Source organism: Sinocyclocheilus anshuiensis, unplaced genomic scaffold (genome assembly GCF_001515605.1).
Source record: "Sinocyclocheilus anshuiensis isolate Anshui unplaced genomic scaffold, SAMN03320099.WGS_v1.1 scaffold48, whole genome shotgun sequence".
Taxonomy (NCBI): domain Eukaryota; kingdom Metazoa; phylum Chordata; class Actinopteri; order Cypriniformes; family Cyprinidae; genus Sinocyclocheilus; species Sinocyclocheilus anshuiensis.
In genome coordinates this window covers 1,023,980-1,047,205 of record NW_015554124.1, presented here as the reverse complement: position 1 = coordinate 1,047,205, position 23,226 = coordinate 1,023,980, and the positions used below count along the sequence as shown (strand labels likewise).

At 35.3% G+C, this 23,226-nt stretch overlaps 5 protein-coding genes across 6 annotated transcripts; all 5 read right to left on the bottom strand.

Moving 5' to 3' along the window:
• Nucleotides 1-1,534: 1,534 nt before the first annotated feature.
• Nucleotides 1,535-3,631, bottom strand: LOC107670078 (gastrula zinc finger protein XlCGF8.2DB-like). Of its 2 annotated transcripts, none has more exons than XM_016462557.1 (2): nt 3,507-3,631; nt 1,535-2,677 (listed from the first exon to the last, which is right to left on the bottom strand). In XM_016462557.1, exons 1-2 carry the CDS (start codon nt 3,589-3,591, stop codon nt 1,713-1,715), a joined length of 1,050 nt encoding a protein of 349 aa, XP_016318043.1. In that variant the 5' UTR covers nt 3,592-3,631; the 3' UTR covers nt 1,535-1,712. The 2 variants fall into 2 exon arrangements, with proteins under 2 accessions (XP_016318043.1, XP_016318044.1); XM_016462558.1 differs by having other exon boundaries at nt 3,450-3,522.
• A 2,881-nt stretch (nt 3,632-6,512) lies between these two features.
• Nucleotides 6,513-7,358, bottom strand: LOC107670068 (zinc finger protein 420-like). Its single transcript, XM_016462546.1, has 2 exons — nt 7,272-7,358; nt 6,513-7,147 (listed from the first exon to the last, which is right to left on the bottom strand). The coding sequence occupies exons 1-2, from the start codon at nt 7,324-7,326 to the stop codon at nt 6,513-6,515; spliced, it is 690 nt and encodes a 229-aa protein (XP_016318032.1). The 5' UTR covers nt 7,327-7,358.
• A 2,130-nt stretch (nt 7,359-9,488) lies between these two features.
• LOC107670083 (gastrula zinc finger protein XlCGF49.1-like) lies at nt 9,489-11,174 on the bottom strand. Its single transcript, XM_016462563.1, has 3 exons — nt 11,027-11,174; nt 10,535-10,747; nt 9,489-10,410 (listed from the first exon to the last, which is right to left on the bottom strand). Exons 2-3 carry the CDS (start codon nt 10,587-10,589, stop codon nt 9,638-9,640), a joined length of 828 nt encoding a protein of 275 aa, XP_016318049.1. The 5' UTR covers nt 10,590-10,747; nt 11,027-11,174; the 3' UTR covers nt 9,489-9,637.
• Nucleotides 11,175-15,153: 3,979 nt separating this feature from the next.
• On the bottom strand, nt 15,154-16,959 carry LOC107670085 (gastrula zinc finger protein XlCGF7.1-like). The gene is made up of 2 exons (XM_016462565.1): nt 16,929-16,959; nt 15,154-16,831 (listed from the first exon to the last, which is right to left on the bottom strand). Exon 2 carries the CDS (start codon nt 16,824-16,826, stop codon nt 15,903-15,905), a length of 924 nt encoding a protein of 307 aa, XP_016318051.1. The 5' UTR covers nt 16,827-16,831; nt 16,929-16,959; the 3' UTR covers nt 15,154-15,902.
• A 13-nt stretch (nt 16,960-16,972) lies between these two features.
• LOC107670080 (gastrula zinc finger protein XlCGF7.1-like) lies at nt 16,973-18,182 on the bottom strand. The gene is made up of 2 exons (XM_016462559.1): nt 18,054-18,182; nt 16,973-17,956 (listed from the first exon to the last, which is right to left on the bottom strand). The coding sequence occupies exons 1-2, from the start codon at nt 18,106-18,108 to the stop codon at nt 17,028-17,030; spliced, it is 984 nt and encodes a 327-aa protein (XP_016318045.1). The 5' UTR covers nt 18,109-18,182; the 3' UTR covers nt 16,973-17,027.
• Between the last annotated feature and the right edge of the window lie 5,044 nt (nt 18,183-23,226).

Genomic DNA, 23,226 nt, shown 5'->3' with positions numbered 1-23,226 from the left:
ACTAATTAAACACGTTTATTTCAAGTATAGATTTTAAACACTTGCAATGGGAAAAAAATGAAATAAGACAAAGTGGCTTTTCAGCAGCTCAGTTTAACATGATAACTGTTATTTCTGTCAGAATATTGCCAAGATTTACACAAGTCTTCCAGAATAATATGGAGAGCACAAACAACTCTTATGAGTCGATTTCTTTTAGTGAATTAATAACATAAAGCACGAGCTGTGTAGCTCAGTTCATGACTCTAATGACTCAAAAGCTGATTTGTTCAATCAGATCCGTAAAGTTGAGAAGACTTCAAACAAATGTTGCACTTTATGGTTTATTTACTACAGTGCAAATATGAATCCTGTTGGTTATACTTTTATTAAAATTATTCTCTTTGCTCAATCAACAGGCTTTTTTATTTTGTCAGTCATATAAGACAAAGTAGGCTATATAAATTACAAGAATATATCCCATGACAATCAGATTACACACTTAACACTATTATAACATTAAAAACATATGAATAACTTATTTCCATATATTTTCAAACACACTGACAGTTTTTTTTAATGCAAAACTTAATTAATATATATCACCATACTTCCCCTTATTATGCATTAAGTATTGCAAACATTTTTTGTATTACAAGTTTTCAAAAAATCTTATGTTTAAATATGCAAATGATCAGAGGCGAACAGTAGTGAAGTATTTTTACTGTACTCAAGTAAATTTAAAAAGTATCTGTAGTTTTTTCTTTGGAAAACTTTACTTCTCTACATTCCAAAGCATAGTGTCATACTTTTTACTGCACTGCATTTCATAAATAAAAGTTGTTGTTTCTTTTACCTTTAATACTTAAGAACATTAAAAATGTAGTACTTTCTTGTACTCGAGTAAATCTTTGAATTACTTTTACTTGAGTAAAAGTAAGAAAGTAATAGATTTCTAATGTGATTAAGTATTAAATGATATTTAATATGAAACGTAGTGCAGTAAAAAGCACAATATTATGCTTTGGAATGTTGTGAAGTAAAGTTTTCTAAAGAAAAGCACTCTGATAAAGTACAGACACTTGAAAAGTACTTTTAAAGCAGAGTAAAAATACTTCACTACTGACCGCCTCTGCAAATGATGCTTTATCTAATTAAATTTACACTCACTTCAGGCAAATCTGAACACTGGATAAAGCCAGGTTAAAAATTCCTTTCATTTTGTTGACATATTAGAGGCTTTTTAGCTCTCCATAAATCAGAAAACACTGTCAAAATCTAGAAAATAAATCATTTTCATCATGTTTTTCAGAATAAAATGTTAAATATATATCAGGCGAATGGTAGCCTATGACCAAACCCCCCCTCCCGTAGGTACAATCAGAATACAAATAGAAGTAAAACTGTAAAGTTTGGTTTAAGCATTGCTCAAGCAGAGCAGAAAAAAAAAACATGTTGAGAAACCAACCCTTAAAAATGCATATTGTATTTGAAATCAGATGCAAAAATACATAAAGTCCACTCGTCTGAAACAACACATTTTGAAAACCCCGAATCTCAAAATTGCTTTCAAATAAAAGTAAAGTGCTTAGAAAAAAAAAAGGGCTTTATTCACTTTTATCAGCTACAATTAATTTCTTTACATTATTCGCACAAAACACTGCACTTATACCAGGAAATATCTTCTTAGATAAACCAAAATCAGACTTTGAACTATCTAAAATCACAGTTGCTCACTGTGAAGCCTTCGGAGTCGGACGGTGCATTTTTATATGTGCCACTAGATGACTTGATTTGAAGAAACTCTTTCCACACTGAGTGCAGCGATACGGTCTCTCTCCTGTATGAAGTCGCTCGTGTGCTTTCAAGGATCCCGACTGACTGTAACTCTTGTCACAAAGCGAACACTTGTACGGTCTTTCACCGATATGAATCTTCTGGTGCTCTTTCAAGTTGGTGGCTTTATTAAACGTCCTGCCGCAGTCTGAACACAGGTAAGGTCTCACGCCGCTATGCAGTTTCTGGTGCGCTCTAAAAGAGTCCAGCCGTGCAAAACTCTTTCCGCACGAAGAACACAAGTGAGGCCTTTCATTTGTATGAGCTTGGAGGTGGTATCTTAAAGCGGATGCAGACGGGCATTTTTCGCCACACTGATCGCAGCTGAAAGGCTTCACTCCAGAATGAGAGCGCAGATGATTGTTGAAATTGTGAGCCCAGTTAAAGCTCTTTCCACACTCAGGGCAAATAAAGGACTTCATGCCAGTGTGAATTCTGGAGTGGTTCTTCAAGCTGTCGTTACGTGTGAAACCGCTTCCGCACTGATGACATACGAATGGTTTCTTTCCAGTGTGAATTCTTAGGTGACTGTTCAGGTGTACCTTTTGCGTGAAAGTCTTCGCACATTGAGGACAGGTGTAGGGTTTCTCTCCAGTATGGACTCTTAAGTGCACATTCAAGCTGTATTTACGTGCGAAGCTCCTCCCGCAGTGCGGACACGTGTACGGACGCTCTCCGGTGTGGATTCTGATGTGACTAATGAGGCTTCCTTTTTGCGTGAAACTCTTTTTACATTGAGGGCAGGTCACAGGGTTTTTGGCTTCTGTTCTTTGAGCTCCGTTTTGGGAGGAATTATTTTCTACAGTAATGAAATGTTCCTCTTCGTTCAGTTCTAAACGTTCCTCCTTCACTTCCATCAGGTCTAAAAATGAACATATTAAATCTTTGAAAATGACCAATAAATGTAAATATAGTAAAAGGTCAAGCATGGAACATTGTATCAATAACAAAAGGTAATCAATTGAATTCATGTAACTTTAACAATTTAAAATTTTTATTGCATTTTTTTTAATAATAATAGTTTTTTTTTTTTTCTGGATTTAAGGTTTAATACAAATGTATCATCACAAACATCGACAATCAAATAAAAACAAAAAAATAATAATAATTTGATTCATCCTTTGCAATGACTTTTATCTCACAATTCGGACTTTTTTCTGAAAATTATGAAAAAACGTTTAAAATTTAGACTTTTCTTCCCAGAATTGAGTTTAGATCATGCAATTCTGGAGAATTGTGAGTTTATATCAGGATACAACACTACAAAGGCAATTGCGACTTTTCCCCTCAAAATTCGATTTTTAAACATTTTTCAAACTGTTTTTGCTTGCAATTTATATCTAGCAATTCTGACAGAAAAAAACAACAACTCAGAATTGTGGGGAAAAAAGTCCCGAATATTGATATTTTTTTATTCCGTGGCAGAAACGGGCTTCCATAGTCAAGTATTTATGTGAAGATAAATATAGCTATACGAGGTTATCTTTATTGAAATGCATTTTTATTTACCCATCTTTATATTATAACGATTCATGTGATTTTATAATTATTATAATTTTTTATAATTATTACGTTATATGATTATATAATTATCAATTACAGCCACCACAAATATTGAATTTATGTTTGTTTACCTTAATGCTCCTCAGTCAGTGGTCATCAATATTGAAGAATTATGAATGGACACCAACCTGTTTGTTCCTCAGTATCTTCATGTTTTATTCTGGATGGTTCTGGATCACTCATGTCGTCGATCTCCTCTTTAATAAACTCCATCTTTACCACAATATGTCACACAGTTATGTCGCTCCATAGGTTTTCTCTGCACTGTCGTGAACATCTGCCGTAGCACGCATGCGTATTGAGCAGCAGCTGTTATTCGCTTGTCTTCCTCCAGGGGGCGCGGAAAGCCAAAACTCATTTGATGCGGATTCAAATCTCAAACTTTACTTTTACTGGAGACGTTTGCAAATAAAATAATTCATTATTTTATTCCCATTGAGACAAAACAATGAAGAGAATTTTAAATCAATGCAGGATTTCAAATTGGCTAGGTTCCTATCTGAAATGACTTGTGATATGCAAAGTTTAGCTTGACACATGAAGATCATGAAGAACGTTTTATGTTTCTGTCTCATCTTGCGTCATTATAACTCAATATTATATCTGAGACTCCCTCAGATATCAACCAAATATTAAAGAACCTGAAACCAATAAATGTAAGATAAATAGTGACAAAATAACACATACAAAATAACATAGCCTAATTCCCAAATCCATCAAATATAGCCTACCTGTTTGTTTACATGTATTTCAATTTAGTTAGTATCATATATATAAAATGTCATACAATATGCAAATGTAAGCATGACACTCAGGGTCACTACACTTTTACTAGGCTATAGAAACCAGCTACTAGGCTACTAACTAGAAATATTCTCAGAATTGTAGCTAACATTCTGGTAAGGTTCATTCACAGTTATTACAAAAGTTCTTCTGGTAACAAAAATAAAACTTTCGTTCAAAGTCTTTAATAGCATTCCCATCATGAATTCGTTTTTTTAGAATTAATAAAAAAAGTTCTTACTAATTGTTTCAGAATTTCCAAAAATAATAAACATTTAAAAACAATGTGTTTGCAACATGATAAAATGGAACATATTTACATATAAAAATACTTACATATACTTACATATTTTCTCTAACGTTTGCATAACCAAGAAAAATTTGAACATTTTCATAACTTAATGAGAATGTTAGTAAAACATTCTTAGAACAGCTGGGTATGTTCCCATTGAGTTATGAAAATGTTATTTCTCTGAATATTTAAAAATCCAGTTTATTACATGTTTAAAAACATGGTTTTGTTATTTTTGGGTTATGTGAACGTTAAGTGAACATCCCAGCATATATTGCCAAATTTTTGTTGGAAGGGAAATGTGAAGATTTTTTTTTTATTTTTTTTTTTACTTATTTTACATTACACAACAAACAGAGCCAATGATATTATGAGCAACAGGACTTTCATACAGCATATGTGACCCTGGAGCTCAAAACCAGTCATAAGTAGCACAGTTATATTTGTAGCAATAGCAAACAATACATTGTATGGGTCAAAATTGTTGATTTTTCTTTTATTCCAAAAATCATTAGGATATTAAGTAAAGATCACTTCTGACTATTTTGTAGTAAGTAACGAATATGCTTCGGCGAAACGTATCGGAGTAAAAGTATACATTTTAATTAGGAAATGTAGTGGAGTAAAAGTAAAAGTTGGCTGAAATATAAAAACTCAAGTAAAGTACAAATACTCCCAAAAAATACTTAAGTACTGTAACGAAGTATTATTACTCATCGCTCATAGAAAATACATCGGATGTCATCATTTTTTGTCATAACTAATTTATTAATGATCCAGCATCATCTGTATTAAAGAGAAAGAATCACTTCATCCGATGTCTAAAGTGAATAAAATAGCCTTAACAGCCTACTTACACATAATAGGCCTACTGAAGAACATTGTTCTCTCGACCGGACTCGTATGTCAGTGAAGTAAAGGGGGAAAGCAGGCAGTGGACCAAACCACTGCGAGGCAAGGGAGGGGGGACTCACAACGTTTCTAAACTTAAAAGGCTTTTATGCGTTTATATTGTTTTACTTACACAATTATTTTAAGTATATGTCCATTATATTATGTAAAATACACAGAGTGGTCTGTAATTATATTTTTAAGGGGGATAACCCCCCTCCCACCGCGATTTACGCCCCTAAGACCAGATCTGGAGAAATCAAAAATAACTGAACAAAAATAACTGAATAAAAAAAATAAAATAAACCCCTCTTGTCAATATTCATAGAAATCAATATTTACCTGTGCTCTCTATTTTGGAGGAGTTTTCCACGCATCTGAAAGTTTGAAAGAGCGCCAGAAAAGAAACATCAGCGTGAGCGATTGAGGAGATGGGCGTGTCGCTCATCGGTCCCGCCCACTGATCTATAATTATATATAGATCAATGGTCCCGCCCCTATAGATCACCTAATTTAAATATGCAGAAACCTGTGATAATGCACAATGTCTGTTTGTAATATATAGGCCTAAACAACAAAAGATCAAAATAACAGAGCCGTCATGTTTAAAATCCGCTGTTTTCTCCTCATTCATTCTGATGATGTCTGAGATCTTCTGTAAATTGGCACATTAAGCACATTTGATTGTGTGTCAGCAGACTGAGACAAACTACAGGATCATCACCATTGAAATTTCACTATGTTCAGTTCTTGTCTTTGCCATTTCACTTCCATTTGGACTAAAAGAAACATAAAATAGTTAGAATCAGTTCAAGGAGGATAAATGTCCAAATTAGTTTGAACCCAAAGCAACAGAGGTATTTGAGATACTTTATGAAGTATCAGATCTTTGAGTTTCTGTCATTCTCATGTTCATACAATCAAAATGTGGATGACAGCTGCTATACAAGATTATGATCAGATCTATGTACTTTCAATATGTCATGGATCCCTATAGATTATTTGCTTTTTAATTATTTTTTCACAGCTGTAGTCATTAACATTAAACTAAGCCAAACAGCCAGTAATCATTGTGCAATAAAACAATTTGAAACAAACAATGAACAAATACATTACAGTCATGATATTTGTTTTTAAGTTGAAAAAAAAATGTGTATAGATATTAAATCTAGAAACTCTTGTCACAATATGAGCACTTGTGAGGTTTTTCTCCAGTATGAATTTTTAAGTGCCTTTTTAAATCACCAGCTGTAATAAAGCTCTTTCCACACTCACGACACACATGATCTCTCTTGCCGGTGTGTATTTTCTGGTGCTGTTTACAATTGCTCAGCTGTGTAAAACTCTTTCCACAGTAAGAGCAGCAATAAGGCCTCTCATTTCTATGCAACTTCATGTGTCGACTGAGACCCGACAATGAATTTAAATCTTTACCACACTGATCACAGTTATACGACTTTTTTCTAGCATGAACGTGCAGATGATTTTTGAGACTACCTGTATTTGTGAAAGTCTTTTTTTTACGTTTTACACGGAGGTTGTACCGTTTCTCTCCATTGTGTTTTTTCTGATGCCGTTTATAAGTGTCCAGTCGCGAATAACTCTTTCCACACTGAGCACATGTGTACGATTTCTCTCCAGTGTGGACTATCATGTGCTTTTTAAGGTATCCTTTGCACTTGAAACTCTTTTCGCACTGTGAGCAGGTGTGCAGCGGTTTGGTTTGTGTTTTTTGAGTGTTGAAGTCACGTTTCTCCTCCTCTTCGTTCAGTTCTTGTCTTTGCTCTTTCATCTCCATCCAGTCTAAAATAAACAAGTTAGAATCAGTTCAAGTGAACACTGCGTTTACCATCCATATAGGCCTACTACTTAATATTTCATAGCTACCAACACAGTCAATAACAAGGAATCATGAATGGACACCAACCTGTTTGTTCCTCAGTATCTTCATGTTTTATTCTGGATGGTTCTGTATCACTCATGTCTTCAATCTCCTCTTTAACAAACTCTGTCTTTAAAAAATAATGATCTTTAAAATAGCATCATATGACCCCTTTAAACAACAGAATCCGGTGTTTCAGATGATACATGTTTTGTCATTGAACTTGCATTATTCAAGGTAAAGTATACACCTATGAGTATTGTCTCGCAACTTATTGGAAATTTGAAACCATCTGTATATAAAAAAAACTATCAACTTTTTTAAGTTCGTTTATTTTTTATTATTTTTCATCTTGGGTACAATCAGCACACACTATAGTAAACAAGTAAATGACATGAATATGTCTTATTAAAGCAAAACCTGCTAATAGCATACAGTCCAGCCTGATACATTTTGCAAACTAATTACCCAGAAAGATATTATTTTCTGGTGAAGCTTCAAAAATCACATCAAACTCTTTCCATGGAAAGAACATGAGTTCAATAGAACAATAGTTCCCTAATTTTATTATGATGATGTCTGAGATCTACTGTAAAAGATGATGCAAAATCATCACCTTTGAAAGCTATTTTAAAATCTGTTCCTGCCTCTGAATTAGAAGAACAGGTTCAAACATTTGACTAAAATACTATAATAAGGGACTAACACATTTCTTAAAATCATACAAAGACAAAACAATTTTTATTTTTTGCTATTATACAGAACCCATACATTCAAAGGAAAAAACATACATATCCATCCATTAAAAAATAAAATGTAATGACACTCTTCATGTTTGCTTTATCTGAATCTCATATTTTTTAAATTGTTTTTTAAAAGCATTCAATCTGTAGATAACATTTGCTCACTGTGACGCAGAACAATGTTTTTCCATATGAATCACCAGACCACGGAAACGTTGGAAACTCTCTCCACACTGAGTACAGTAATACGGCTTCTCTCCACTATGAACTCGCTCGTGTATTCTCAAGTGTTCAGGCCGAATGAAACTCTTGTCACAATATGAGCACTTGTGAGGTTTTTCTCCAGTATGAATTTTTAAGTGCCTTTTTAAATCACCAGCTGTAATAAAGCTCTTTCCACACTCACGACACACATGATCTCTCTTGCCGGTGTGTATTTTCTGGTGCTGTTTACAATTGCTCAGCTGTGTAAAACTCTTTCCACAGTAAGAGCAGCAATAAGGCCTCTCATTTCTATGCAACTTCATGTGTCGACTGAGACCCGACAATGAATTTAAATCTTTACCACACTGATCACAGTTATACGACTTTTTTCTAGCATGAACGTGCAGATGATTTTTGAGACTACCTGTATTTGTGAAAGTCTTTTTTTTACGTTTTACACGGAGGTTGTACCGTTTCTCTCCATTGTGTTTTTTCTGATGCCGTTTATAAGTGTCCAGTCGCGAATAACTCTTTCCACACTGAGCACATGTGTACGATTTCTCTCCAGTGTGGACTATCATGTGCTTTTTAAGGTATCCTTTGCACTTGAAACTCTTTTCGCACTGTGAGCAGGTGTGCAGCGGGTGTTTTTTGAACATTAAAGCATGTCAACATATTCTGTTACACCAAATACACAAAATAATGATCTTTAAAATAGCATCATATGACCCCTTTAAACAACAGAATCCGGTGTTTCAGATGATACATGTTTTGTCATTGAACTTGCATTATTCAAGGTAAAGTATACACCTATGAGTATTGTCTCGCAACTTATTGGAAATTTGAAACCATCTGTATATAAAAAAAACTATCAACTTTTTTAAGTTCGTTTATTTTTTATTATTTTTCATCTTGGGTACAATCAGCACACACTATAGTAAACAAGTAAATGACATGAATATGTCTTATTAAAGCAAAACCTGCTAATAGCATACAGTCCAGCCTGATACATTTTGCAAACTAATTACCCAGAAAGATATTATTTTCTGGTGAAGCTTCAAAAATCACATCAAACTCTTTCCATGGAAAGAACATGAGTTCAATAGAACAATAGTTCCCTAATTTTATTATGATGATGTCTGAGATCTACTGTAAAAGATGATGCAAAATCATCACCTTTGAAAGCTATTTTAAAATCTGTTCCTGCCTCTGAATTAGAAGAACAGGTTCAAACATTTGACTAAAATACTATAATAAGGGACTAACACATTTCTTAAAATCATACAAAGACAAAACAATTTTTATTTTTTGCTATTATACAGAACCCATACATTCAAAGGAAAAAACATACATATCCATCCATTAAAAAATAAAATGTAATGACACTCTTCATGTTTGCTTTATCTGAATCTCATATTTTTTAAATTGTTTTTTAAAAGCATTCAATCTGTAGATAACATTTGCTCACTGTGACGCAGAACAATGTTTTTCCATATGAATCACCAGACCACGGAAACGTTGGAAACTCTCTCCACACTGAGTACAGTAATACGGCTTCTCTCCACTATGAACTCGCTCGTGTATTCTCAAGTGTTCAGGCCGAATGAAACTCTTGTCACAATATGAGCACTTGTGAGGTTTTTCTCCAGTATGAATTTTTAAGTGCCTTTTTAAATCACCAGCTGTAATAAAGCTCTTTCCACACTCACGACACACATGATCTCTCTTGCCGGTGTGTATTTTCTGGTGCTGTTTACAATTGCTCAGCTGTGTAAAACTCTTTCCACAGTAAGAGCAGCAATAAGGCCTCTCATTTCTATGCAACTTCATGTGTCGACTGAGACCCGACAATGAATTTAAATCTTTACCACACTGATCACAGTTATACGACTTTTTTCTAGCATGAACGTGCAGATGATTTTTGAGACTACCTGTATTTGTGAAAGTCTTTTTTTTACGTTTTACACGGAGGTTGTACCGTTTCTCTCCATTGTGTTTTTTCTGATGCCGTTTATAAGTGTCCAGTCGCGAATAACTCTTTCCACACTGAGCACATGTGTACGATTTCTCTCCAGTGTGGACTATCATGTGCTTTTTAAGGTATCCTTTGCACTTGAAACTCTTTTCGCACTGTGAGCAGGTGTGCAGCGGTTTGGTTTGTGTTTTTTGAGTGTTGAAGTCACGTTTCTCCTCCTCTTCGTTCAGTTCTTGTCTTTGCTCTTTCATCTCCATCCAGTCTAAAATAAACAAGTTAGAATCAGTTCAAGTGAACACTGCGTTTACCATCCATATAGGCCTACTACTTAATATTTCATAGCTACCAACACAGTCAATAACAAGGAATCATGAATGGACACCAACCTGTTTGTTCCTCAGTATCTTCATGTTTTATTCTGGATGGTTCTGTATCACTCATGTCTTCAATCTCCTCTTTAACAAACTCTGTCTTTAAAAGTCACAGATTTCAGCTGCTGCACCTTGGAGCTTGTTCTTCTCTTGTAGGATGATGTGAATATTCTCCAGTATTTATAGGTGAATTGTTGTGGGAGGGGCTTCACTGATCATTGTCTGATACTGAGACCCACAAAAAAGGGGACTCAATTTATACTGAACATATTTGTATAAGTAAAGCGGTACATTATTAGTATATAAACAGCTCTATTAGAAGCAATCTCATCTTTAAGTAACCCTGGGACTCTAAATAACGATAAAGGGTTAAAATCTTACATTATAACTTGCTTGGCACGTCCTTTCTTAACAATGTTAGCATCAAACAAAACAAAACAAAGAAGAATTCACGTATATTCAATGCTAATACAAAAGCAGTGCGTCTGTTTATTAATAGTTAAATACCTCTTCTATCAGGGTGGTTCATGTCAAACTCTGTAAATCGGGAACATCTCTCACAAGTTGCAACACATTACAGACTAAAAATACACATATATTTCTTCTTCTTCTTCTTCTTCTTCGTTTTTAACGGCGGCTGGCAACCAACGTAAATCGGTGCATTACCGCCACCTTCTGCTCCGGAGTGTGGAACAGAGTTTTATATTCTATTCAGTCCAGTCTCTCTAATAAAATCAAAGAAGACTTCAATGTTTATTTAACTTGACCATTTTATTAAAACCTTAAAATGTAATTCTTGAACTCCATTTTTTTTTCTTTATTTCTTCTATCATTTTCCCCTTTCTTGTTCGTATATAGGCCTACTACATTCAAGAAATACATGAGGTATTTTTTCTTCAACATTACATTGTTCACATAACCCATTTTGGATGTTTCCCTGTTATTTTAAGTGTGCTGTTTAAATTTGAATGCCCTAACATTATTCTATTATAGATAAACTAAACAATTTTCATATTTTATAAATAGGCCTGTATGTTTTATATTCATACAAACAGAAAAACAGCGATAACTAAATAAAAAATACAAATTTAAATAGCATCACAAACATTTGTTGAATTCATTTAAATGAACCCTAAACTTTATAATACGATTCGCAAATGCATGTGCAATTTCAGCTACCACGAGCATAATTGACCTTTATTGAAAGTGAAAGTGAAAAAAGTGACGACTGATGACATATTGATGGCATAGCCTAATTTTTAGCTATTTTTTTTTAGTAGGCTAAATGTTGACTTTCAATGGGATCAAGCTCAATTCAGTTTATCTGGGATCAAACTCAAAAAGTCCATTTTAAAAGTTAAAAACTCAAATTGAGGAAATTGTTTCATATATTGGCATATACAGACCATACAGGAAAGAGAGGTTCGCAAAGTTAAATCACACAAGGCATCTGGCCCGGATGGCTTGAAGGGGAAAGTCTTGAAAGAATGTGCAGAACAACTGGGATATGTGTGTACAAGGATGTTTCAAATCTTTCTGGACAATAGCTTTGTACCATTGACCTGGAAGAATTCTATTGTTATCCCGGTACCAAAAATACCTCATGCAAAATTGTTAAATGACTTTCGTCTAATTGCGCTCACATCAGTTTTCTGCAAATGTATGGAACGCATAGTGTGTAAGGAATTGTCATCCCAAATTGAGAGGTTCCCCTGCAGTTTGCCTATCGGGCCAATCGGAGCACTGTGGATGCCTCTCTTACTCTTTTGAATAAAGTTCAACATCATTTAGATAAGTCATATATGTGTGTTAGAATATGTGTTTTCATGGATTTTTCGTCTGCTTTTAATACTGTCCAACCTAACCTTCTTTTAAAGCATCTTCACAATTTAGGTGTTAGTAGTTGGTTGATTTCATGGATTAAAGATTTTTAAAAAACATAATGTCATGTCTGACTGCTTGGTTTCAAATACTGGGGTACCCCAGGGATGTGTATTATCTCCAATATTATTCTCTGTATACGTCAATGAACTGCAGTGTGATGATGATAATCTCTCCGTCATAAAGTATGCTGATGATATGGCACTGGTTTCCTGTCAGAAAGAAATTAATAGCTCTTCATTATCAATAGCATTATTGGTTGGCTTGATAGTAGCTTTTTACATCTTAATATTGGAAGGACAAAAGAGCTATGCTTGAGGAGTCAAACAAGAATAGTAGATACAAGCCCATATAAACCAGTCATTATAAAAAGACAAATTGCAGAGCAGGTCTCGAATTTTAAATATTTAGGAACAATTATTGACGATAAACTCAACTTTGAAAGTAATGTAGAGTCTGTCTATAAGAAGGCAAGCCAGCGCCTTGGTCTTCTTAGAAAATTGAGGAACTTTAATGTTAGTACACAGACTCTAACTATGGTATACAGGTCAACGATTGACAGCATTCTTACATATAATATTGTCTCATGGTACGGAGACAGGATTATCATCTATGATATTTCTGTTTTTATACTGAAATTAAAAATGTGTGTGTAGAAGTTAAATATAATTAAACAAAAGAATGTAGTGATTCAGATGATACATGTTTTGTCACTTTTGTCATTCAAATCAAATTATACACCAGTGATTGTCTTGCAAAATATTGCCGCAGTTAAAATCATCTGTAAATAATGAAAACTTTTTTTTTTCTTTCAGTTTAATATTTTCCAACTCATGTACAACCAGAACACAATATAGGAAATTAGTAAATGACAAGAATGTGGCTTATTCAAGCAAGAACTGATCAACACACAGTAAAGCATGACACATTTAGCAAACTAATTACCCAGTAGGAAAGATAAAAATGATTTACACTGTAAGAATTATTATCTTGGTGAAGCTTCGAGCATCATTCTATAGTTCCTTAATCAGACTGTGAAATCAAATTCACAAAATGAAACTAGATGGTGTTGTGCTTTTGGGTGAATATATTTTGTTTAACAGTTTAATCCTGAAAATGTTGCTCACTCTGATGACTTACATTTTATCAAGTATGATCAGCTCTAGTAAAGTTTTATCAAGATTATCAGCTCTAGTAAAGCTCTTCCCACACTCACAACACACATGATCTTTCTCACCGGTGTGTATTTTCTGGTGCACTTTACAATGATTTAGCCGAGCAAAACTCTTTCCACAATAAAAACATGCATAAGGCCTTTCATTTGTATGAAAATGCATGTGTTCTTTTAGAAATGTTGATGATTTAAAATCTGTACCACACTGATCACAGGTAATCGGCTTCTCTCCAGTGTGAACTCGCTCATGTATTTTCATGGTTCCTGCCTGAGTGAAACTCTTGTCACAATATGAGCACTTGTGAGGTTTTTCTCCAGTGTGAATCCTTTTGTGCAGTTTCAAACTGGTAACTTTAGTAAAGCTCTTCCCACAATCCAAACACACGTGATCTCTCACTACATTATGTGTTTTCTGATGCTGTTTATAAGTGTCTAGTTGTGAAAAACTCTTTCCACACTGAGGGCATGTGTATGGTTTCTCTCCAGTGTGGATTCTCTTGTGTTCCTTAAGGTTTCCTTTGTGTGAGACACTCTTTTCGCACTGTGAGCAGGTCTGCAGCTTTTTGGCTTTTGTTCTTTGAGTTTTGAAGTCACAGTGTTTCTCCTCCTCTTCATTCAGTTCTTGTCTTTGCTCTTTCATGTCCATCCAGTCTAAAATAATAAGTTAGAATCAGTTGATTCCAGATAATTTAACAGCAGAAAACAATAGAGATTAGATATTTGTATGTCAGATCTTTGATGTGCCAATGGTTAATTATCTTGTTAGTTCAATTGAATGTTGATGACAACAGGCTTATGATCATTTAAAAGCAATTCTGTATCATTTATCATCCATACCCTGTTGAAAAAACAGCATGCTGTTTTTTTCAACAGGATATATACTGATCAAAATTTCACATCTAACAAAAACAGTCAATAATGAAAACTAAAGAACCAACCTGTTTGTTCCTCAGTATCTTCATGTTTTATTCTGGATGGTTCTGAATAACTCATGTCTTCAATCTCCTCTTTAATAAACTCTGTCTTTAAAAGTCACAGATTTCAGCTGCTGCACCTAGAGCTTGTTCTTCTCTTGTAGGATGATGTGAATATTCTCCAGTATTTATAGGTGAATTGTTGTGGGAGGGGCTTCACTGATCATTGTCTGATACTGAGACCCACAGGACCAGATCTGGAGAAATCAAAAATAGAGGACTTAATTTGCACTAAACTACTTCAGTTATGCTGAAATTAATTAAACATATTTCCTGTTCGAAATACAGAGCATTTTGGTAATGCGGTATAGTATCAGCACATGAAAAAGATCAATAAGAAGCAATTCTTTGTTATAAAACACTAGATTTTAAACAGTGAGTTAACTGTTGTATGGAAACAAACCCTTGAGTAGTTTTACTTTAACATCAGATTTAAATATATAAAAAAAAACATTTAAGCATTTATATAAATCAATCATTACATGTACATGTACATTGGAGTTTTCCACACGTCTGAATTATTATTAATTTGTTTATTATTTTGTTCAAATAAATAAATAAAGATAAACTATATTATAATATTACTACTATTAATAAAATCTTTGTAGTTCTATTTAATGGGTCACATGATGTGCAGTGTGAGCACCAAACCAAATCTCCAAGTGCTCTCATGAGAACCAGACTGAAAAACTTGCACCCATAATGTATTTCTATTTTATTTGTATTTTTGAATGGGGGTAGGGGGAGTACCGGCACTTTTTTGCCCACTTCAAGCACTGCACATAAACAACGAGTGATTAAAACAGGATAGTCAAATGATTGGGTTACAGAGATAATGTGGCATTATGCAATGGAATGATGTTTGGTTATAAGTTGGATGATCTTATGCATTTTTTATATGTTATGGCAGCCATGCTGCAAGCGGTTCTGAGAGTAAGAATCCTGTTCTGTGAGGAAGGTCAAAAGGTTTTGCTCTCTGTCCTCGGGGGGAAGAGAGTCGGATGTGTCGTCTCTTCCACCATTAATCTTGAGTTATCCGCCTAAATGTAACAATCTTCTTCTGTGAAGGAGATAGCTGGTATGTCGCTCCAGACTTGTTGGCGGCAGGAAATCTGACTCAAGGTCATCCATGTTGCCTTTGGGGCCCCTGGAATTCTTCTGCTTTTGCTCAGTTCTGCTCACATTATAGCTGTCTGATTCGCTCTAACATCCTACACTCTATAGTTCCTTAATCAGACTAAGAACAAGTCAAAATTCACAAAATTAAACTAGATGTTTTTGTGCTTTTGAGAGAAACTCAATATTTTGTTTATCTCACACTATTTACTAGGCTGTTCTAACATGAAAATGTTGCTCACTGTGACAAATTAGTACATATTTTCATGTGACTTTCAAGGCCTTTTAAAAATCTAAAACTCTTCTCACAGGGAGGGCAGTAGTACGGCTTCTCTCCAGTGTGAACTCGCTCATGTGCTTTCAGGTTTCCAGACTGAGTGAAACTCTTGTCACAATGTGAGCACTTGTAAGGTTTCTCTCCAGTATGGATTCTTTGGTGCTGTTGCAGATTATCAGCTCTAGTAAAGCTCTTCCCACACTCGCAACACACATGATCTTTCTTGCTGATGTGTTTTTTCTGGTGCCGTTTACAATGATCCAGTCGAGCAAAACACTTTCCACAAAATGAACATGCATACGGTCTCACATTTGTATGAATTTTCATGTGGTTTTTTAGAAGTATTGCTAATTTAAAATCTGTACCACACTGATCACAGGTAAATGGTCTTTCTCCAGAGTGAATGAGCAGATGAAAATTGAGATCACTTCTATATCTGAAACTCTTTCCACACTGAGTACAGTGATACGGCTTCTCTCCAGTGTGAACTCGCTCATGTATTTTCATGGTTCCTGCCTGAGTGAAACTCTTGTCACAATATGAGCACTTGTGAGGTTTTTCTCCAGTGTGAATCCTTTTGTGCAGTTTCAAACGGCTAACTTTAGTGAAGCTCTTCCCACAATCCAAACACACATGTTCTTTCACTTCATTATGAGTTCCCTGGCGCTGTTTACAATTTTCCATCAATGAGCGACTCTTTCCATGGAAAGAACACGAGAGAGGTTTCTCATTTATATGGTCCTTCATGTGTGTTTTCAGATTTGATGAATCTTTACCACGCTGATCACAGGTCTGCAGCTTTTTGGCTTTTACTCTTTGAGTTTTTAAGTCACAGTGTTTCTCCTCCTCTTCACTCAGTCCTTGTCTTTGCTCTGTCACTTTCATCTGGTCTAATTGTAAAAGTTAGAAATAGTTCAAAAATGAGAAATGCAAAAATTCAGCTGAACCTCAGTAGTTAATAACGAAGACTCGAAAATGAACACCAACCTGTTTGTTCCTCGGTATCTTCATGTTTTATTCTGGAGAAACTCAATATTTTGTTTATCTCACACTATTTACTAGGCTGTTCTAACATGAAAATGTTGCTCACTGTGACAAATTAGTACATATTTTCATGTGACTTTCAAGGCCTTTTAAAAATCTAAAACTCTTCTCACAGGGAGGGCAGTAGTACGGCTTCTCTCCAGTGTGAACTCGCTCATGTGCTTTCAGGTTTCCAGACTGAGTGAAACTCTTGTCACAATGTGAGCACTTGTAAGGTTTCTCTCCAGTATGGATTCTTTGGTGCTGTTGCAGATTATCAGCTCTAGTAAAGCTCTTCCCACACTCGCAACACACATGATCTTTCTTGCTGATGTGTTTTTTCTGGTGCCGTTTACAATGATCCAGTCGAGCAAAACACTTTCCACAAAATGAACATGCATACGGTCTCACATTTGTATGAATTTTCATGTGGTTTTTTAGAAGTATTGCTAATTTAAAATCTGTACCACACTGATCACAGGTAAATGGTCTTTCTCCAGAGTGAATGAGCAGATGAAAATTGAGATCACTTCTATATCTGAAACTCTTTCCACACTGAGTACAGTGATACGGCTTCTCTCCAGTGTGAACTCGCTCATGTATTTTCATGGTTCCTGCCTGAGTGAAACTCTTGTCACAATATGAGCACTTGTGAGGTTTTTCTCCAGTGTGAATCCTTTTGTGCAGTTTCAAACGGCTAACTTTAGTGAAGCTCTTCCCACAATCCAAACACACATGTTCTTTCACTTCATTATGAGTTCCCTGGCGCTGTTTACAATTTTCCATCAATGAGCGACTCTTTCCATGGAAAGAACACGAGAGAGGTTTCTCATTTATATGGTCCTTCATGTGTGTTTTCAGATTTGATGAATCTTTACCACGCTGATCACAGGTCTGCAGCTTTTTGGCTTTTACTCTTTGAGTTTTTAAGTCACAGTGTTTCTCCTCCTCTTCACTCAGTCCTTGTCTTTGCTCTGTCACTTTCATCTGGTCTAATTGTAAAAGTTAGAAATAGTTCAAAAATGAGAAATGCAAAAATTCAGCTGAACCTCAGTAGTTAATAACGAAGACTCGAAAATGAACACCAACCTGTTTGTTCCTCGGTATCTTCATGTTTTATTCTGGATGGTTCTGGATCACTCATGTCTTCAATCTCCTCTTTAACAAACTCCGTCTTTACCACAGTATGTCACAGATTTCAGCTGCTGCACTTGGAGTTTGTCCTTCTCCTCTAGGATGATGCTAATATTTCCCAAGTTTGTATCAGCCCAGAGACGTCAAAGTGGGTGGGCCTCACCTCCGTATGGGAGGGGCTTGCATCACATGTGGGCAGATGCCTTCAAATTAGTGCTACTGAATGCATTACTTTTATTAAATACAGAAATACCGAATATTTTGACAAGGTTGTATATTATTTGCATATAATACAGCTGTATAGGATGGTAGCTCATCAAATTGTAGGGTCCTAAATAAGGATGAAACAAGTAAATTCTTCAATTAACACTTAAATTAAACTTAAATTAAAACCGAAAACATAAAAGTATTTCACATACAAGGTAATCTCCAGAAAGGCATGAAGTTAATTACTAAATTACTTAATTAAATTAAATTCATGTCTATTTGTAGATGCCTCTGAACAGATTAAAATATGGCCAGTAATGGACAATCACTCTGTGTAGCTTTACAGTAATGACTGTACATCCCAAACATTTCCTGCTACAGTATTAATGTTTTGCTTTGGACATTATTTCTGATCATTTCTTGTACACTTAGAACACTAATACATGTTTGTGGCTTGTTGTATTCCTCATTTGTAACTTGCTTTGGATAAAAGCATCTGCCAACTTAATAAATGTAAATGATTAAGCAGATGACATCAATGTATCCTAGTCACTCAAGATCTTGTCAGTGAAATAGTCATTTATTTTTGTTATTACACAGAGACAGACGTCAGTATCTATTTTCTGATGCTGCTGTTTATAAGCTTCCAGTTCTGAAAAATTATTTCCACAAAAAGATCACACATGAGGCGTTTTACTTGTATGAATGTTTTTTTTTTTTTTGATGGCAAAAATAAAGGATTTACCACACTGATCACAGTTAAATAGCTTTTCTCCAGAGTGAATGTGCAGATGATAAAAGCCTCTTTGTCTCATCCAAATAGTTCAGTTTTCAGCTCATTCATTATGATGATGAGATCTTTTATAAATTGGCACATTAAGCACATTTCATCGGTGTCAACGTGCTGAGACAAACTGCAAGACTATGATATTTCTGTTTTCATACTGAAATGAAAAATGTGTTAATTGTTAAGTTGTTAATCTAATTGTTATCTGACTCCATCTTAATATGACCTCAAATTTAGGTTACCATGCCAGTTATTATTAATCATTCGGATAATTTATCTAGACATCTGATTATTATCTATAAGCACACTTTGAGTCAACAATCTCAGAGTGAGTCAGAACAAAAAATGTAACAATTTATTATCAGTCAGGTAAAAATGCATTATGCCAATTCAGAGATATCAATTCAAGTTTCAAAATTCAAAGATATCAATTCAAAGTTCAATGACAAAACAAGACATCAGATTCTCAAATATAAAACTAAGAGCAAAGGATGCATATCTGATTTCAGAAAGATGGAATATAGATTATATATGCAACATTTTCTTAAAGTAGGCCTACACACAGACCAAGACAAACATCCTTCAAATGGAGACAGAAACTAACAATTGGAATTTGCATTGATTAAGGCCGATAGATGTTGAGAGTTTTACACCTTTTGGGGGCAGATGGTAATTTGCATGAAAGACATTGGGAAAGGGCACATCCAACAGTAAACAAAACACCTCTAAACTCTTAGGATCCATTATCTTTTAGTCTACTTCTTGTAAGATTGAAACCATTATACTAGTCACACTGAGACATTTGAAATTATACCAAACATGACTGTTAATTCACTTGCATTGGCACAGAACATTTTGTATTTATATAATCATTCTGATTCTGAGTGAAGGGAAGAATGGGTGGAGGGATTGAAGGAACAAATGTGAAGGAAAGACAGGAGGGAAGGAAGCTTTCTGCATCTCCACTCTGTAAGGTGTGAAAACATATGCCTGTGTGTGTTTATATTGTCTGTATCTCAAGAGATCAAAGTAACTACGGTTCTTTTGCAGAAGATTTTTTGTATTAAACAAAATATGAATTAATCAAATCAATGTGAATATAACCATTTCTGTATAAAGCTATTCTGCTATTATATTCATGTATTTGCCTGTGTGGATAGAGGCCCGGAGAGAATGAAATGTGCAGTCATTACAACAATACAGGATCTGGTGAAGCTGGACATCCTGTTTTGACATTAGACACAATATACGAGGAGGCCTCCTCATTCCACTTCACATAAATTGAGGCCTCCTGTCTACTTTTTAAAAACAGATCAGTTGAGTTGAGAGATCAGTTGAAAAACAGACTGGAGTCACAGCCACAAAAGGTAAAAAAAGATAAACAATAACGACAGTGCATAAAATATATGGAACTGTATGGAAGCTTCAAGAATCACTCTATTGTACACTTTATAGTTATATGCACAAAATTAAACTAGATGGTGTTGTGCTATTAGGTGAAACTATGTTTTGTTTATCTCACACAAATTACTTGACTGTTTAACACAAAAATATTGCTCACTGTGACGACGTGTGACATTTTTTCATGTGCTTTTTAAGGCTTTTTAAATGTCTAAAGCTCTTCTCACAGGGAGGGCTTCTCTCCAGTATGAATCTGCTCATGTGCCTTCAGATCCTAACTGATTGAAACTCTTGTCACAATATGAGCACTTGTCAGGTTTCTACGAGCAGGTGACAGTCCAGACCATTTTTACTTCTGAAACTCTTTTCACACTGAGTACAGTGATACGGTTTCTCTCCAGTGTGAACTCGCTCATGTATTTTCATGGTTCCTGCCTGAGTGAAACTCGTCACAATATGAGCACTTGTACTGTTTTTCTCCAGTGTGAATTCTTTTGTGCAGTTTCAGACAGGCAGCTTTTTTAAAGCTCTTCCCACACTCAAGACACACATGATCTCTCACATCATTATGTGTTTTCTGGTGCTGTTTACAATTTTCCATCAATGAACAATCAGCTGAATGTGAGCAGCGTTTACTTTCTTAATCTTTGAGTTCTGAAGTCACTGTGTTCCTCCTGCCCTTCAGTCAGCTCTTGTCTTTGCTCTTTCGCTTTCATTGGGTCTAAAATAAACAGAGTAAGTAGTTATAATTAGTTCGATAAATGTGAAAATTCAACTGCACCGTGATTAGCAGAAAATAGCAGAGATCAGGTCTGGGAGTATCAATAATCAAATTTTTTATGCGCCAAATGTTAGTTCTTCTGTGAGAAATCACTCTTGAAGTCTTAAGGTTTTGATGCCAGAAGACAGGTTTTGATAATGAAGCCCAGAGACTCTGCAGAGAATCTCTAGAATCTGTCTTTTCTTTCTCTCTTTTATATAGGTTTCCATAAACAATACATATCATTCAGGCCACTATTACTTATTAACTTTTGACCCCAGTCTATATCTCCTCATGACAGCATAACAGTAACACAAAGAGGTCTCAGTTCATATCACATGTCAGCTGGTCATCACGTTTTCTCTTATAGGCCTAATGGCAGCTCATTGAGCACACACAGTAAAATACATGACTATAATAAAGAATAACTCATATATATAGTGACATTCACATTGATTATGCTTGATTCATTCATATTTTGATTCATAAAAATCTTCTACATGTGTTAGTAGTTGTATGGAAAGGCACCCCAGGGTAGTTTAACTTTAGCATCAGAGTTAAATATAAAATAATCCTCATTTAAGCACTGATAGAAATCATTATTTACCTGTGCCCTCTATGTTGGAGGAGTTTTCCACCGAGTCTGAACAGTGTGAAAGAGCCAGGAAAGAAACAGCAGTGTGAGCGACGCTCATAGGCTCCGCCCCCCTTCTGGTATATAGACCGCCTATTTTACACATGTTATGGCAGCTATTCTGTAAGCGGTTCTGAGAGTAAGAATCCTGTTCTGTGAGGAAGGTCAAAAGGTTTTGCTCTCTGTCCTCGGGGGGAAGAGAGTCGGATGTGTCGTCTCTTCCACCATTAATCTTGAGTTATCCGCCTAAATGTAACAATCATCTTCTGTGAAGGAGATAGCTGGTATGTCGCTCCAGACTTGTTGGCGGCAGGAAATCTGACTCACGGTCATCCATGTTGCCTTTGGGGCCCCTGGAATTCTTCTGCTTTTGCTCAGTTCTGCTCACATTATAGCGGAGATAGTATTAAAGTAGCTCAGTTTAAATGTATTGTATGAATTGCCCTTACTATAGAATAAAAAATATGGGGTGTCTATTTACATTTAGTTAAAAGTGGTTGTAAAATATCAGCTCCAGTGGCGCAGATGGATAAGCGCGTGTTATTAGCTTTTTGACGCGATAGACCCGGGTTCGATCCCGCCTTTTGCCGAACTTTTTTTCTCTCCCTCGTATCACATCGTAAAGGCATTTATTTTCAATCAAAATTAAGGAAAAAATCAAAAAGTTGAAAATAAAGTATCGGCATTATGATTCTTTTCCATAACACTGAATGTTGTAACAAAGGTAACAAAGAGTTGGTTATTATTATTAAGTCTCTTTCCGGCTCAGACTGCATAGGTTAAGCTTATGGGGCTGTCACGTGATGAACGAATGACTCGGAAAAACCCGAAGACTCGAAACAGGTGAACTACTTGACTAATTCCAGTACAGAACCTATAGGATGTTGCGCATGCGCGACTGAACGAATCACTCCCCGAGACGACTCGTTCTTCCCGAGTCGCATTAAAGATTCGTTCAAAATGAACGAATAGTTCAAGAACGACCCAACACTAGTAAGCGGTTCTGAGAGTAAGAATCCTGTTCTGTGAGGAAGGTCAAAAGGTTTTGCTCTTACTATACAGAAGAGAGTCGGATGTGTCGTCTCTTCCACCATTAATCTTGAGTTATCCGCCTAAATTTAACAATCTTCTTCTGTGAAGGAGATAGCTGGTTATTAACCAGTCAGCGTACAGTTTGGTGTGTAAGTGTAATATCACTGTACCACTTGGTGACATTATAATTAATATTAATATTACACTGAACCTAAGTGGACACATGCATTTGCTGTCAGAAAGTTGTATATTATTAGCATATAAAACTATTGAAAGGAAGCTCATCTTAATGTAGGCCTAAGTTATG